The 18,927-nt window shown below is 34.9% G+C and overlaps 1 protein-coding gene and 1 pseudogene across 1 annotated transcript; both read right to left on the bottom strand.

The window, feature by feature from the left end:
- Positions 1 to 2,408: 2,408 nt before the first annotated feature.
- On the bottom strand, positions 2,409 to 10,937 carry LOC125843304 (uncharacterized). Its single transcript, XM_049522534.1, has 8 exons — positions 10,420 to 10,937; positions 9,078 to 9,140; positions 7,050 to 7,811; positions 6,809 to 6,940; positions 6,598 to 6,681; positions 4,899 to 4,958; positions 3,558 to 3,644; positions 2,409 to 2,959 (listed from the first exon to the last, which is right to left on the bottom strand). Exons 1-8 carry the CDS (start codon positions 10,873 to 10,875, stop codon positions 2,672 to 2,674), a joined length of 1,932 nt encoding a protein of 643 aa, XP_049378491.1. The 5' UTR covers positions 10,876 to 10,937; the 3' UTR covers positions 2,409 to 2,671.
- Positions 10,938 to 13,506: 2,569 nt separating this feature from the next.
- Positions 13,507 to 16,503, bottom strand: LOC125843312 (uncharacterized; annotated as a pseudogene).
- Positions 16,504 to 18,927: the final 2,424 nt, after the last annotated feature.

The raw sequence follows: 18,927 nt of genomic DNA, 5'->3' as shown, positions 1-18,927 counted from the left end.
ACATAAATGGTAAATTAATAATTTGAGATTGTGTTGTTACATTTAAAATATATACTCTGGTTTAATATGTTTATCTTATTTTCTTTGTACTTTATTCCTTTTTTAAAACACTTTAATTTCAACTTTTACATACTATATTTCAGGTCTGAATTGGAATAGAGTGAGTAATAAGATATCATAGACCATATACAAATAGATAAAAATCAGCCTATGTACCAAAAATAAATAGATATTAGCTTGAAAATATGAATTATAGTATATAGTTTTGATTAGGAGAGGGAAAATAATCTTAAAGAAAGTGTTTTGATTTTTTTCCTTGATGTTGTTCGATCAAGAAGGTGATTTTGAGAATCAACCAACAAAAAAAACTCACAGATTTCGAGAGTCACAACTTTTCTCTCAACCAAATAAATAAAATGAGATAGATTATATAAATGTCTATAGAATTCACAAGAGAGCACCAAATTATAACACCAGAAAATTGTACTATTAATAGTAATTACTAGTCTTACAATTATAACACCAGAAATTTACACTCTTAATTATTATTGTTAAAATAATAATTTATTTTCTTGAACAATTCATTTATTTCACTATCAACCAAAAAATGGCCCAAGACATTTTGTAGTGAAACTTTAATAGGGAAAGGGACCAATGCAAGTAAAGATTTGGTTGAGGAAGTACTATGGTTGATACTTTTAAGACATGGAACCATTTATTGTTGCATAAATAGGGTAACCTTTAATTGCTCATATGGTGGATACAACACTAAAAAGTAAAAACCACGTGTCCGTCTCAAATAAGTTGAGCCGACTATATAAATTTTCATCGTTTTAATTTATCTCATCATCACATCAAATAAAAATAAAAATACAAAACTGACACCTCAATATCAAACAAGTTGAGTCGACCGTATGAATCTTCATCATTTTAATTCATCTCATCATTACATCAAATAAAAACAAAAATGATTAATATGAAAACTCATCATGAATCGACATACTGCACCTATATACCATAACCCTCAACATTTATTCGATATTGATATCGATAATGTGAACAAATTCACGCCAACTAATTTTTCTATTATATTTACTATGGCCTTAAATGTAAGTGTATAAGGTATCCTCTACTTGGTTCTTTTGGTTGGATTCTTTGATGATGTTAATTATGTTAAAGCTTCAAATTTGTCAACTTTTATTTGGTAAAGAATTAAATTTGATAGTTGTATATACATATTATAAGTATGGTAGTGTGGTCCTGCACACTTTATTACTACCAATTATAATTTATTTTTGTACATTGAAAAAATATATTATGACCAAGTAATTGAGTGAAGAATAATAATGCTCCTATAACTTGCCGTAAGAAATTTCTTTCCTTTTTATCCTTTTTTGAGAAGCAATAATATGGTCTTTCATTTATCAAGATCCTAATATAAACAAAGCCATATTCTTTTTTTCTTAAAGTTAAAATGTCTAAAATCTAAATATATATATTCGATTATTAATATATTATTATAGTAAATATGAACACTCCAAAAGTTAGTGACATTCGGTAACACGCACTAGTGATGGTCGTTAATGATGATTGTGAAGCATTTTTGCTAGCTAGTAATAGTGAATGACAATGGTTAAATATTATACCTGGACGTGTCTGAAAATGAATATCTTAATAATTTTAAGATTCTTCCACATAATTTTTTTATTCTTTTTAAAATATTTTATTTATTTATTTTTGTAAGGGTATTTTGGTCATTGTGTAAGTTTGAGTGCAAAGAGCAAGGAGAAAATAGTAAATTTAAAAGGGGTGCATGTGATGTGGTTTAAGGCGGGGAGGAAGCAGATCTGAAATTGGTCGGTCAAATAGAAATCAAAGTATATTTTACTATTCTTTTCCCAAATTGACATTACTACCCCTAGGGTGCGATCCTTCCCGAACCCTCTATGAACACGAAATATTTTATGCACCGAACTATTTTACTCCTAAGCATCCAACTATCCATCCCTTGCCAAATAATGATCATTTTGCAATACAAATTGCAAGTTGTTCTAGACCTTCACTTTAGGCCAGTTGTTCTCAACTAAAATGTATCTTATGTAGATCCAAGAAAAAGGATAAGTACATAGTCTTACCCCGAAATTGTAAAGGTAAAGAGATTGTTTCCGATTCTAACTGTAATTGGAAAACTCCAATGATACTCAACTTGATAATTCAAGAAAATTTATGACTAGGGTAGGATATTTCAACGTGGTGGCTAGAGGAGTCGCCATCACCTATAGATAATATAAAGATTCCTTCCCAATACATGTAGTTTTTTCAACACGTTCCCTTCATTGAACGTCCTCGTAGAGTGCAGAAATGCATGTTAAGAAAAGATGTACCAAAGCCATAAAGACACGTAAATGCAGCCATAAATCACCTCATTTGTAGGTTGAAGAAATAAATAATAATCTTAAAACTACACAAGATTACATCATTCAACCTTTTTACCCTACCCTTTACAACTGTGCAGATTGTACAGTACTAAGAAAGAGAACAATCCATACCTTGTTGTCGCCATTAAATTTCTAACTAGACTACGATTTTTTACTACTACGCCCAAATCTATACCATCTAAATGTGTGTACTATCTATTATTTGTAGGAGATGGTTGTGTCTAGCAGAACGTTTAGTCGGCATGGCTGGTGGTAGTATTGTCTTCAGGCTTGGTCTTGTTGAATGATCTTTGGCTATCTAGAACTGGCATGTAAGCTTCTGTTGTTGTTTTCTTTAGAATGTCATTAGCTCCTTTATCAGCTTTTCGTGGACTCGTTAAGTTCTTCTCTACATCTTCAAACTTAGCAGTGGCCAACGGTTCTGTTCCAACGCTCTTTGCAGAATTTGGTCCATCGATTGTGAGGCTAGCAGCTTCGTCTCTAGAAGCATACCAATTATTGCCACAAGCAATACACTCCAGCTGAGATTTAAAAAAAAAAGAAAAAAAGAAAGAGAGTCTGTCAGCATTAAAGGAAAAGATGACATAGTTGAAAAGTATACATTAGAGAGAAGTTTCCTAATGGCATTTACACCATATTCAATCTGTTTTTTTCTTTGAATACAAGTATAACTCCGACGTGACTACGTGAAATTTAAGTGACACAACGGGCAAATCAGTCTATGCGAAGGTAAATTCCCTTCAACATCTTGCATGGTGGTTTAGTACAATGCCAATGAGGAGGTGAATTAGCTATTACCCTGAGAACAGAAAAGTACTCCAACATGAAATCGTTTTAAGTTCAAATATCCTCCTCGCTATTACCAATCATATTAACTCTATAGACAGATGTGTATCAAAGACAATGTTCAATCAACTATAAAAAGCTTCGGGTGCAACAAGGAATCACTATCATAGTAAACAATTTTCCACCCCCTCTCCCAAAAAGAAAATGAATGATAACAATAATAACAATAGTAGTAATAATAAGAGGGTACAAGAGATATCCAAAAAGAAACATAGTGATGTATATATGAAGCAAGTCTGTCTCAAACCACAGAGAAAAGCTGCAAGGACAAACCGAGTAACGATCTCCATGTCCAGCCTGAATAATCTCCATGAGCCGCACTTTTTTCTCGGTGCATCTATTGCAACGAGCATCAGTCATCTGTGCCACAAACCGATCAGAAGTGAGTTACAAGAAACAACATACTCAACCTGTGTTAAGTTTTTGTAACAAGTATTGGTCATCTGTTACACAAAGTGAACAGAAATGAGCAAATAAGATATGTCAAAATGAAATATACCCCCGTCTTATAACATCATCATATCAATTTTTGCTAATTAATGATGGTGACAGATTTCTAAAACTCCTCTTTCAAGTTCTCAACATGAACAGATAATAGAAAACAAAATCATGCTTAGCTGAAAGGGGAGATCTTTTTACTTGGTTACAAGAAATTTTTTCTCACATTTAGTGCATCTCAAATAGGGATGACAATGGGGCGGGGCGGGGCTTATCTTAACCCGCAAAATTAAAATCCGCCCCACCCCGCCCCGCCCCGCTCTGCATAATCTTATAACCCTCGTAAACCTGCCCCACACCTGCATTCACCGCCCCGCCCCGTGATTTTNTTACTTGGTTACAAGAAATTTTTTCTCACATTTAGTGCATCTCAAATAGGGATGACAACGGGGCGGGGAGGGGTGGGGCGGGTCTTATCTTAACCCGCAAAATTAAAATCCGCCCCACCCCGCCCTGCTCCGCATAATCTTATAACCCTCGTAAACCTGCCCCACACCTGCATTCACTGCCCCGCCCCGTGATTTTTAAAAAGTAATTTATTACCCTAATTAGCGTATGCACTGTAGGAACCAAATTTTCGTTGACTGTAATTTCTACCCAGTTGGGAAGGTTACATAAAAACAATAAAAAATTAAACTAAAAAGACAAAAATATTATTTTACCTCATTTCCAATACTATACATATAAATATAAGAGATTACTATCATTAATTCATTTATTAGACAACTTACAAAAATATAAAAAAAATTGCTAACTTCAAATAGCTAAAAGTAATCATATTAATTAGCGAGATCTTTCAGATCAGATTAGGGGTAGCTTCCTATTTCTAAAGTTATTTCTGCCCTAACCCACACCCGCACCACATAAATTATGTCATTTTAATGTTGCCCCGCCCCGCAACCGCATTTATCCCAACCCGCCCCACCCTGCATATGCTTAAACCCTACCTACCCCGCACCCGCCCCGCCCCATTGCCACCCCTAATCTCAAAAAGGATACATGTAGTTGGTAATGAGAAATAAAGGACCAACTTTATCACCAAAGTACTAAACTAAAGTCTTCCCTGGCTAGTTAAACTAAACCTGCTTAAGTAACAAAATGATGTATAGTATAAACCTGTATGGGCTCTGGCTCCTCGGGCTCCTTGCTTGCCAACTCTTCTGCTGTTAAAGCTTCCTGAGATAACAACGGAAGAGAACATCAAAGGAAAGCATGATCTGCCGGCACCAATTTCCAGATTCCACAACAGAAATAAGCAATTAAAGGTTTTCAGCAAGACTAACAGCTGATAATCTCCTCATATGGCAAATAATCCCCTCGTGGGGAAAAATAATCCAAATGAACCATCCACCAAAAAGAATGACTACTTAAAACACATATTTATTCGATGTACAGAAAAAGACACATCCAATTTTGATTTACACTACTTACATAGTGCTATATATATTTATCTCCACCATGTAGTGCTATATATGTTTATCTCCACCGCAAAGAGCAGTGTCTCATTTTTCATTTCTTTCCATGATAACTCTTCTATATTCTTGTTATTTTCATTATTATTATTATTTTTTATAAGGTTCCCTGGTAGCTTTCTTGTACAATAATTGCCGAAGATATAAGATTATGGAAGGAGGAACTAGGAAAATGAAGAAGATAGGATCAGATGAAAAATGGAAAAAGAAAGATGGACAATGTTTGACAGTGTGTACTAAAATTACTTAAATATATAAGAGCAGGAACAATCAAATAGAATGTGAACCAACTAAAGTTTGAAATATCGGATACTTCTCTAAGAATTGAAGATATTAGTATTTATATATCTACAGGATGACACAAATAATAACTTAATACCACCCACTTCATAATCGTACCCCTGATAATATAGATGTGTATACAATTCAATACACTTCTGCACATTTCAATTAAGATATACTTTTTTTTCACTCAAGTGTTGTATACTCATCCTCAAATTCATACTCCTCCTCCAGTCCTCTTGTTTGTGCATCTTTCTATTTCCCATTATAGTTCTTTAATTTTTGAGCCAGCAACACCTCCCCACAAATCAAAACGCACTAGCCTAACAACGTTTTCAGCAGCAACCTGCCATCTCTAACAATCCCTAACCTAGGTTTGGAAGAAACTTCCAAAATCTTTCCTTCTCAAATAAGGAGTCTGACCCCGGTCTTGACCAAGTACAATTCAAATGTTTTAAATATCAAGTAATCAGAAGAAAGTGTTTTATGCTTAAATTCTTAAAACCAAAACCAAACTGCAAGGCAAGTTTGTACTGTCTTCTGCCAAACCTAAATTAGTTTTTTCCTTGTATGGAAGGAAATGAGAACACCTTCATCCACATTACAAACCCCCCCTTTTTTGGGAGCACATGAGATTCCTATATGTACAGGCGATTGCTCAACTTCTTCATTGGTAGGAATCTCCTGTTTCTTTCATCTTCTTTTTATGGGAGAAAAGAGAAGCCAATGTTTAATTCACAAAAAGTCTCAAGGGATAAATCATATTTTCCTTTATTTTGTGTGATTACTTAGGAAAATGCTCAATTGTATTTTTGTTTTCAAAATCAGCTTCACTTTATCCGTACCTGAACGATATTTACATTTCATGAACTTCAAATAAATCTATTTAGGTTGCACCCACTGAATTCAAGAAAAACAGTCGATATGTCCAACAAAGCAAGTCCTGACCCGTTAAGAAATCAACAAAACACATACGGACTATTATGTCAAACATTTTAGGCTATCTGCCAAAAGCATAAAATAAATCCTTAAATTCAATAAATTATTCCATGGACCCATACCTTTAGCTCATTTGGGGACATGTTCAGTATCTGAGAGGGATCCAACTCTCCTTTCAAAAGACGACGTGCTAAGAGTGAGGTGTTCTGGAAATAAATTTACAGCATCAAAAACTGGAAAATTAGAAGGTAGAGACATACCCACATAGAAAATTAGAAGAAACTTAAATAAACTCCAGGCTCATACCCCCAACCCCTAATAAAAGGTACTCACCTTAAGATTGAATGTTAACTGCCTCATCTTCTGATTGTACTTCTGAAAATCAGATGAGAGGGCCTCATGTGCAGCTTTCTCGAGAGAGACTACAGCAGTGACAGCGCTGTCTGGCCATCGGAACACATCACCCTGGAAATAATCAAACAGAATAAACATTTCAAGGAAAATCTGCCCATACACTAGCAACCATACATAAATACTGTCAAGAATCAAAATCATTGGAAAGAAGAAATCTTACATCAGCACCGTTGTCTAGAGACTCATTCACGGGTTTTGCAGAATCAGTGTTACCAGTAAGATCAGCAGCATCTGAGCCCCCTTTTGCTTTACCATCATTTTGCACATTATCAACAGGACTGCAAAAGTACTGAATTGATTGCAACAGTTTTTCCAGCCATTTGTCACGCTGTGTTTCACCCGTTAGAACTTTGAAGTTTGAAAGGATGATGAAGTATTCTGATGCATTATTGGCACAACTGCCTGGAGTTTCTGCTCTAGGCTGACCCGACCTAGATGGTGCTTCATCATCTCTGGTGACATCCAAAGACATCATGCTCTTCTTCCTCAAAAGTCGTTTATTCTTCAATTGGTCTTCCTGACTAACAGGAGCTGCAGAATTATCCTCAGTTTCAAGGTCAGGAAGATGGCCAACTCGTGCTATAGTCTTCTGAACAAGCAGATCAATCTCATGCTGTTTGGTATCTTCATAATCCTTATCTGTCAACTTGAAAAGCCTCCTCTGTTCAGTGTCATATACCTTCTGAACAATAAAACCAGGATGCTCTTTCCGTCTAGGAATCTCCTTGTTTAATGGTATGAAGTGCACCACACACTTGTGCATGACCGACTCCGCCGGGACTGCATCTCGGTGAAAACTATAGAACAATTCCCTCGTGTCCCGTGATTGCCAACTTCCACCAGCTCTTTTTAATGCTTCCTCAGGTCGGTAAAACCACTGTCCTGTGACCATCAGGTTACCATCCTTGGTCTGAGTAATATCCTACAAGGGGAATATCAAATTGAGAATTCAAAAAAGAGATTAGAAGTGATTACCCACACTAAAATTAACAGCCAGAGAATCAAACATTACAAATAATTTCATGCCAAAACTAGAACAACAGTTCAAGAGGCTGCGGATAAAATACTGGGAAATTTTGATCAAACCGAAAAGAAAAAAAAAATGATATGATTAATGACTCTCCAAGAAACAGATTACTTAACACTGGACTATCTGAGAGAAAGATCTCAATATAGACTCGTGACACATTGTAATGTCTCTACTCCAAAACTACTTTGCTAATCCTAACAAAACTAGAGGTTAGAGGAGTCAAAAAAAACTACTCCTAAAAAACAGAAAAGTACCTGCATGTCCTAATGTCTAAATTTTATAATGGAATCAATGAAAGGTTGGGAGACATACATTTGATGTTCCTATAAGGGACAAACATATCAGTCCTACGGTTCTTTGATATAGCTGAAAAAAATGCAGCAAGAAATGACTAAACCTTCCTTTCTGCCAAATTTAGAAGACATGAAACACAAATGTGGCATTGTTGCATATCTTTCTCTTCCACTTCAGTTCCTCTTCTACTTCCTACCAATCAAAGGAATACTTACCTTCCAGAAACTACCCCCCACTTTTCACCCAACTTTAATATAGATGCTGGTATATGGGTGAGGGAAATTATTATCTTTTTTCAGATTAGTTACTGTTCGTCTGCTCTTTCCTTCTTAGGCTACAGTTAAATGCTTTGCTTCTGTACTCACCCCTTCCCTTTTGTACTCCCAGCTCAGGAAGTTTAATTCAGACTTTCAGAAGCAGCACCAAAGAGAGAGTATTCTCTTATGGTGCACTAGAAGAGGCAAGATCGCAAAAGAGATCCATGTCAAATTGAATGCCCTAATTTCACAGTAGAAAGGATAATTTCCTAATACATAAGCTTCTGAATAAGCTCAAATTGTACACTACAACCAAAAGCAATAGTGTAACTGACTTCATTCTTAAAAATTGAACAGGAAATAGTATATTTATTCACATAAGATGTACATATCTCTAATCACCAAAACCAATCTCTCTTTTTTTTGGTTAACAGTGGTGTTAGGGCCAACCTATGCTGCCCACCAAGGCTCAAAGCAAATGGAAAGAAATCACCTTATGTTTTTTTATCTCTGTTGGAATTTGAACCCTGATGTCCAAGGTTTACACCCACTTCGTGCCATACAGTTACCAAAAAAGTTTTGCCATCTTCCAGGGAAAAGGAATTACCTTGATAATTGCCACATAAGGCTTCTGAAGTTGTCCTTCTGGAACCAAGAGCACGGGATCCTCCTGTATAAGAACATATTAGTAATGAGAGAAACATCATAGGTCAACAGTAGCTATATCACTTAAGAGATTAAGAGCCCATTTGGCTTAACTTAAAAAAGTAGCTTTTTAAAAGTAGTTTTTAGAAAGTCAAACTTAAGTAACTTTTAAATTAAAAAATGAAAGTACCTACTTTTAACTTTAAAACTTTTAACTTGTTTTAAGTCATTTTAAACTTATTTTAAGTTATTTTTAACTTTACCAAACGCTCCTTAAAGCTAAAAATGACTTAAAAGTAAGTTTGACCAACTCTCAAGTCAATTAAGGGGCAGAGTGGACCCATGAAATCACCTCCTTCAAACATTATGGATGAAATGTTTACCAAGGAAAATAATTTTCATGGAAAGTGTTTTTACATCATTTTTACTATTTTCCAATGTTTAGTCAGGTACAAACATAAATAACATATCATAATCAAATGAGATGAAAGACAGGATAGGCATCGAAGGTTGAGACTAATGTAGTGTTGGTTGAAGCCGGTAATCTGGAGTAACAATTTGTATATTGTAAAGAAATATGAGTTCTGCTAATAAGCATCAGAGGCAAAGGGCAGCCCAATGCACTAGGAAGGGTCAGACCACAAGGCTCTATTACTCGCAGCCTCACACTTTGTTGGATGGTTGTTACATATTGTTCCATAATTTGAATAATAAACCTATCATAAAAGTAGGATACGGGGAAGAGCTACTATGAAAAAGTAGGGTAAACGATAAAATATAATTGTTAAACAATAAATTTTAAAAATATTAAGGTAACGACACGATCACACCAAATCAATTGTTACATAAAAGGATCTTTTTGTCGTTACCTAACAATGGTCTTTACATAAAAAGGATCTTTTTGTCGTTACCTAACAATGGATTCAAAGAAACCATAAATCCATCATTAGGTAATGACAAAAAGATCTTTTTTATGTAACGACCAATTTGTATTTTCTTCTCATTTTGTAAACAATGGATTTAAAGATAAACATACAATACAACAGGTTATAACCATCCAAACGAGGTGTTACCCTGCATTTCTGCCAGATGCTGTCTCTTTTACACAGTTCAAAGGCATCAATTTTTTCATCATACTAAAAACAAACCTATGTGTGATCACATTTCAAACCCTAATTCAGCTACCAGACAAGGAAATGAGCAATAATTTTGCAAAAACAAAAACCAATCTTCAATCAATTTAATTTCCTATAGTTATTCAAAAGCATTTTTTGATGAAACGAAACAAATAAATGAAAACTCACAAGTTCGTAGCGATTTCCATCGTACTCGAACGACTCGTAATGGGTTTTCCTCCCTTTTCCTTTTCCAGTAACCCTAATAACCTCACCAATAGGCTTAGCATCTTCCTGCTGTTCTTCTTCCTCCTCCTCCTTAACCGGTTCGGGTTCTTCCTCTTCTTCTTCAACTTTCTTCAGTTTCTTAATCCTCTTCCCCCTTCCCCTCTCCTCTTCCTCCTCCTCCTCCTCGTTCTCCTCATTCTCCTGTACTTTCCTCTTCGTCCTCCTCTTATCTCTACTTTCATCCTCGTTATTCGCTTCCTCCTCTTCTTCTTCCTCCTCGTCAAGCCTCACTTTCTTCCTCTTCCTCTGATTCGCTTTCTCTTCGCCGTTGCTGGAGGCGCGTGTAGCCCGCGATGGCAGCGGCACGTCATCCTCGTCATCGCTTACCGCAACCATTGCATTCCGCCGGTTTCCCATTTTTCCGTTTGCTACGGCGGCGATGTGGTGAGTCGAGCAACAAGTGTCGAGTAAAGGTGGAATCTGTTGGACTGTACGAATAAATCAATCAATTTATAGATTTGCTATTATTCAACAAAGCTCGATTAACCAACAGCGGAATCAGAATTTTCACTAAAATGCGTTTGAACTACGATTAAATAAATACAAGATAAAAGCTAAACAATATCTAGTATATAAATATTAAAAGTAATTTAATTAAATATAAAAAAATATTATTTTTTGTAGATTGAAATTCGAATGAACCACATTGACTTTATCTGGCCTCATTTTCGGATAAACCCGATTGACTTTACCCATATCTGGCTTCATTTTCGAATAAGCCCCATTGACCTTATCTTGCTTCGTCCATGTATTCGGCGGCGATATATTTTGACTTTCTCAAAGTTTGGGTGATGATTTTATTTCCATACTAGGGTTGTTTTATATAGTAAGTGGGTGTTTGGTTAGGTTGTTTATCGAGTGGAACAATGCATATAATTTTGTTTAACAATTTGATCTATTGGTTATTTATTTAAAATGTTAATCCGCTAGTCAATCGATAAGATATCGGTTGGATAATACATTAGCTAATCTTTATGATAACTTCTTTTTCGAAGACGGTATTTAACAAAAAATGACTTCTTTTTACGGTGTTAAATGAAGTGAGTGAATCATAGGAAAAATAATAGTATTAAAAACACTTAACACTTACCTCACAAAGTTAAAAACAGTTTAAAAAATTAGTAATTTTATAATAATAAATACACAATATAATCAACATATCTATTAGCCATTCAAATTTAAATAAATTACATCTCGATTTTTTAATTTATTTTAGTACAATTAGTATATATTAGTTATGGAAAATTATGCGGATAAGCAAACATATACTAGTTAATTAGCTAATATAGCTATAGTTTGAATTAATTACAGCTCACATCTTAATTTTAGCTGTAATTATGTCGCCTCTCTCCTCTTTTATACATATACAAATACAAATTATGCATATACATATACAAATATATGACACATATACAAATACAATTAGTCTCTCTCCACTCTCTGTCCTCTCTCGCTCGCAGCTTAATTTTAGCTATAATTATGTCGCCTATCTCCTCTTTTATACATATACAAATACAAATTATGCATATACATATACAAAAATATGACACATATACAAATACAACTAGTCTCTCTGCCCTCTCTCGCTCGCATCTTTTCTCGCTCTCCCAATCTCCCTCGTCAAATATACAAATACATATGTATACCAATTACATATACAATTATCTAACAAATATACATATGCAACTCGCTTCTCTCCACTCTCTTCCCACTCTTGCTCGCCTCTCTCTTCCATCTCCCAATCTCGCTCGCCTCTCTCCTCCCTCTCTCAATCTCATTCGTCAGATATACAAATACATATGTATACCAATTATATATATATATATATATATATATATATACACAATTATCTGACAAATATACATGTACAATTCGTCTCTCTCTACTCTCTTCCCTTTCTCGCTCGCCTCTTGCCTCCCTCTCCCAATCTCGCTCACCTTTCTCCTCCTTCTCCCAATCTCGCTCACCAGATATACAAATACATATGTATATCAGTTACATATATACAATTATTTTATAGATATACATGTCCAATTTGACCCGATATACATATACAATTCGTCTTTCTCCACTCTCTACCCTCTCTCACTCGCCTCTCCCAATCTGGCTCGCTTTTCTCCTCCCTCTAACATGTAGCTACGAATCGTAATTAGCAAACTATAAGTATAAAGCATAATTAAGTTATCTTTAAGTGACTTATACGAAAATTCCCTATTAGTTATATTTATTCTTTTTCCATTACTTAACAATTTTAGACTTTTAAAGTTACTTATTTTTGTATAATTTATATTAATTAATATTGTATAATTTGTATTTACACTTATTCTTAAGATTAAGAAACATCTTTTTTTTTAAAAAAAAAAAAATCTTAACAAAATTTTACCTTTTATGGGCGCACATAATGAAATTCCTCATTACCTATGACTATGACCATATTTTTAAACCACATATATTCAGATTAATTTCACACACTAATTCATATATTTTGTTTATTTTTAAAGAGTACTTTTAGGTAAGACGAACATTTAGTTTTTTTTTTTTGGATTTTTTACCCGGTGTCCGGAGCCCACATTGAAACTCCAACTAAATTCGGATCGCGCTCTGCAGGGACCATTCGGGGGTGGTGCTCCCAACAGGGATTTTCACCATACCCAGGGCTCGGCTCTAGTTAAGGGTGACGCACTCCCACCAGTGCACCACAACTCATGTTGGTAAGACGAACATTTAGTTAAACAATCAACAACGTTCCAAAAAAAATTATAAATCAACAAGAAACTAAACAATTGTCATTATAAAAAAATAATTAAAAAAAAAAACTAAATAATTGTCAAAGTACACTAAATACTCATATTATTGGACAGAAACTACTGTTACAACTTACGAGAGAAAATTCTGGTAAGGAGTGCCGCTCTGAATGGACCTCCGATGCGCGATCCGAATTTAGTTGGGGCGCGCCAATATGAACTCCGGACACCGGGTGTGAAACCCAAAAAAAAAGGGGTGCTCAATGGGCAACAATACAATTCTCACAATCAAAGAATAAATGGAATAGATATATTGGAGAACTTCCTACTATTGCTACTCTGACTTTCAGCAATTTCCTTCAAACTAGTCCAAGACTTTTTCTTTCTCTTACTGGATGTTAAAACAGTCTTCTCAGCATCTGTCATGGATGAACCATCCTGAGGTTCAACTTTTTTCTTGGACCCTGTTCTGTTTCTTTTCCTCTTCTTCGAATCCAACAAAGAAGTAATCGTAACTGTTGACAATGGAGTTGCAGGACCAGCCATAGGATCATCTCCAACTAGTTCAGATGAAACTATTACATCTGTGGTACTGCCCCCCAAAGCATCCAACTGTTCAGACTTTTGGGTTGTTGATTTAGGAGTGTCAACTCTCGTCTTATCGATACTATCCACTGATGTATCCAAATGTTCAAACTTTTGCATTGCTGATTCAGTAGGATCAACTCTTGCTTTGTCAATACTAGCCACTAACGTATCCAACTGTTCAGACTTTCGGGTTGCTGATTCAGTAGGATTAACTTTTGCCTTATCGATACTAGCCACTAACGTGCCCAAATGTTCAGATTTTTGCATTGCTGAGTCAGTAGGATCAATTTTTGCCTTTCGGGTTGCTGATTTAGCAGGGTCAACTGTTAAAGTTTTTGGTTTGGCAGGATATAGGCTTTTCATATAGCCTCTTGGGGTTCCTCTCTTTAGATTCTGATGTGAGCAGAAATGACACTCATATACAACTGAGTTGTTCGGGGGAATACCGGATGTCTTGCGTTTCTTTCGTGCCTTTCTTTTGTTCTTCTCAATCCGTGCTGTATAATTGTAGCCAGCCTGAAGGACAGATTCACACCTGTGAAATATCAATTATAAGTTAATATGCAAGCCTAGAAAAAAGATGAAAAGTCGACAATGACTCATTCAATATTAAGGTGGCCAAAATTCAAAGTGATTAGTATAAAGTTTTAAGAAGAATAAATCAACTCTGCACATACATTGTGATTTTTAAAATAGGAGAAATCAGAAGAAGGAAAAACAACTTATTGTGCTCAGGAGTTAGCTATGTAACACATAAATGTGATGTAATAAAAAAACACGTGAGTGTACTTCCAGAATTCAAGTCCTGAGATATAAAAAATACCAACTAGGTATAAATAAGATGAGACCAAGTTATTTTTTTAGTTTTCTGTAGTTTTATTTAGTTATTCGTACAACCTCTAGAAATCCATGCAGATTTAGCTAAGCTTAGAACATGGTGAAAGCAAAAATCCTTATGAGTGATACCAACTAGTTGGTTATAGCTTTCTCCTAGGCCTTTGATCTAGTTATAAGAGTGTAGCTCATGATTTGTGGGTCTGACACACATCACAAATTTGAACCCTGCTACAGAAAATAGCATGGCATTAAAAAATGAGAGGAGTATATGACATTCTCATTATTCAATGAGTTTCAGAACGTTCATCGCTGGACTTGGAGGATTTCCAAAATATCGAAAAAAAGTTGGTTATGGATTTGTTGTTCTGGTTACACATAGGCGAGAGATTTGATGGAGTGCTCACTGACAATTTCATGAGGATTATTGTAACTTCTATTAAAGCACTCGCAGGAGTTAAAGACTCTGATATTGCTATGGAGCAGAAGAAGATATCCCTTTCTTACCGATCAGATGTCACAGGACCTCAAAATTTTATTCTAGTCAAGTCAACTGGTTCAGGTTGGTTCACAGGAGTGACATTTCCTGAATAAGAAGGAAAAGTATCCGAGAGAAGCGACGAAATCGAACAGTATCATCGGTCCTTTTTCTGGAGCCTAGTCTTTACTGTTCCTGTTTTCCTGACCTTCATGGTGTTCATGTATATTCCTCATCAGAAGGATGGCCTAGAAATTAAAGATGTCAACATACTTAGCATCGGAGAGATCTTAAGGTATGTACTGTGATCCGTTGCAATTCATCATTGGATGTCATTTCTACACTGGTTCGTACAACTATCAAAAAGAGATGTCTAGGAGGGTAGAGTACAGGCAGACCTTGGTTTGACCCCTATATTAGGATAGAGAGGTTGTTTCCGATAGACTCAAGAGAAAACAATCCAAAGCAATCCAAAAAGAGAATAAGCTAAAGTGAAAGCATAACAAAGCATACTGAACAGTACAACAAAATAATATGATACTCAATGTACAAGAAACAAAAGATAGTAACAGAACTTACAACTACTAGTATAGACGAATAGCAATACAACACATTACTACCTAGTAATGTCCTATAACCTCCTACACTAATTTATATCCCCCACAAGCTCCAATCTAACAACACATTACTACCTAGTAATGTCCTATAACCTACTACACTAATTTGTATCCTCCACAAGCTCTAATCTAAGGTCATGTTCTCAATAAGCTAAAACTACGTCATGGCTAGTCTAATCACCTCTCCTGAAACCATCCATAGCCAACCTCTCACACCTCAACACATTTGTGCATCTACATCTTCATGCCTGAACCATCTCAATCTAACTTCCTGCATCTTGTCCTCCACCAAAACCACTCCTACCTTATCTCGAATGTACTCATCTCTAATCCTGTGTCTCTTACTATACCCCTACATCCATTAATGAACAAATATCCATTTTTTAACCTATACAAATTAACAAAGTGTGTATTCATAAATGTAAGACAAATCAAACAAAAAATTTATAAAAAGCTCAAACCTTTGACAAGTAAATAACGAAGGGTCAGGTGGAACACCCAAAGACTCAGCTGATACAACTAATCTCTGCCAAAAAAATGCACCAAATGAAGGTATGGAACCTTCGCCACTAGCCCAGGTAGCAATATCCTTTATATGCTCCAATTTCAGCATCAATTTCGCATTAACATGAGTTTGTTTCTTCTTCACACCTGATTATTCTCTTAATGTAATTGAACCAGGTGTTTTACCAACTCCATTCTTCCTCGATGATTTCTTACCCATTATCTCCATCGGAGAAAGTTTTTCGCCGTTGCCGGAGTCAGTAACGGAGCCGCCGCCGACTTCTCTGGGTACGTGAAGCTGATATAAGCTATATTGGGCTGGCCTTACTTAAAGCCCATATTCAAAACCCATGTTAGTTTATTGGAAATAGCCAAATGACTCCTTAATCTATTACTAAATTCTCAACTACACTAATACTTCAATGGTTTGTTTGTTTAATTTATTTCTTATCCCTAAAATTTTATTTCTTCATTCTAATTCATTTTGAATCCACTCAAAATGGGATTTGTTTATTTTCTATTTAAATATGTTATATATATAAGGCAGAATGAGCTAGGAGATCCTTATACTTGGCTCGGTTTGTCAGTTGGACCCTAATAGTCACGACTTTGCCAAATGAACCCTTAAACACATTAAAACGCAATACTTTAAACCTCTTTCTTATTCTATGTGTGTGACTGTAACACAACCGCTTACACATGAAATTCCACATCATTTTATAGAATTTCATGTCATTTTAATGCCACATAAGAAATTAAATGTTAAAAATAAAAAATAAGTTTGCACATTAAAATTTTCAATATCATGTTCGTCATATTTGCTCATAATTGAGCACTAAATTCATGTCAAATTGGTCTAATTCTTCCTATTTTACATGAAATTTTTTACAGTTAAAGCTTCCCAACACAAGCCCAATAATTTTCCATCATAATTTTGAATTAATTTCATAAATTCACAAAACCCATTTGTTATTCTTTAAGTTTTTTCATGAAGTTTATCAACTTTTCAGTATACACCATTACTCTTCAAGATTTCAAAATTATCTAAACTTCAACCTTTCACAAACAAGATTTGAAAACCCAATTTTTTAAAAGTGTGTAAATCAACCAAGATTTATAGAGAAGAAATTTGAATCTCAAAATTAAAGAAACTAAAATGATTGAGATAGAGATTTGGTTGGGTGGGGTGGGGGGAGGGTGTTAAGAAGAAGAAGAAAGGGTGGGGTGGGGTGGTGGGTGGTTTCAAGGAAAAAGGAGAGGGTGGGGGCAGGGGGCTGAAGGAAGAAGAAAGTTGTTGGCGAGGGAGTGGGGTGGGATAGGGGCTGATTGGTTGATTTTAAATTATTTTTGTAATGATTTTTAATATAAAAAATATATATTCACTCGCTTTAAGGCGCGTGCTGTCAAATATTTTTCCAACTCAGCAATATTAGTGCCACATAAGTTCGGTCAATGGTCAGATGTATTTAAAATATTGTGTTTTAGTAAGTTTAAGGGTTCAGTTGGCAAAGTCATGAGTATAACGGTTCAACTGACAAACAAAGTCAAGTACAAGGGTCTTCCAAGTCATTTCGCCTATATATAATGTCATTTTTTTCCCTTCCTTGAAAGGGTAAGACACAGGTACTTGATTCACTCTATTTCTTTATCTCCCCGTGAATCGTATGTTTGTAACAATATGGGGCAGAATTTTTTCAATTCAAATCGATTAGGCGTCCTATTAAGCCTTTGAAGTATTTTAAACAGAGATATTGACACCCTTAAAACGTTACTCCCAATTTTTTATTGCCCAATGTAATACACACGCTTACTTTTGTAGAATCAAAAAATAAAAAAAAAATCATCACCAAAATCATTCTTTTTATGCATTTTTTTGTAAGTTGTCCGCAAAATTCCCTTAGACACCTTAACGTGCCCATTTTCCTGTAAGACACTCAAACCTTAAAAAATAAATACCTATCAAACATTTTTCTAAGACCTGATCAAAAGAGGAAGTGCGTGTAATACACTTGCAACTGATGTGGCAAAATAACAAATCAAATAAAGACATGTGGCATTTAAATTTAAAATAATTGTATAAATGAATTTTGAAAATAAATAATCTAAAACTAAAATGAAAAAAACTTCAACTAAAAAAAAATGAAAAACCCCCACCCTCACACCCACCGACACCAGCTCAAACCTTTCCTTTTCTTCTCTTACTAAAATCACCTCTTATCCACCATTGTTATTTTCTAAATGGAGATTTTAACATAACTAAGTATGAATTTGTTTTCTTCTTTTTTCTCTTAATGTTTTTCTTTTTGTTCCTATTTCAAAATCGATAGTATTTTTTTTTTCTTAAAAAAAATAAATTTGTTTATTCTCTTTTTGTTTTGATTTCAAATTTACTTTCTGTTTCTATTTCGTTATGAAGAAAGAAAGGGTGTGGATCGAAGGCAGTGTGTATGGCCTCCATATTTTTCGGAATGGTGATCTCCATTTTTTCCGATAAAAAAACTTAGATTATGTTTTTCATTTTTTCTAACAAAGGATAGGAGGGTAGTTGACTTCATTTTTTATTAAATCTAAGCATACGCTTAGAAGAAGTAAATTTATAAAAAAAAAAAAATGTAAGGTGATAGATTTCGTTGCTATGAATAAT

This window comes from Solanum stenotomum, chromosome 10 (assembly GCF_019186545.1).
Source record: "Solanum stenotomum isolate F172 chromosome 10, ASM1918654v1, whole genome shotgun sequence".
Classification (NCBI taxonomy): domain Eukaryota; kingdom Viridiplantae; phylum Streptophyta; class Magnoliopsida; order Solanales; family Solanaceae; genus Solanum; species Solanum stenotomum.
The sequence above is the reverse complement of the archived record's forward strand: the minus strand, read 5'-3'. Positions and strand labels throughout refer to the sequence as shown.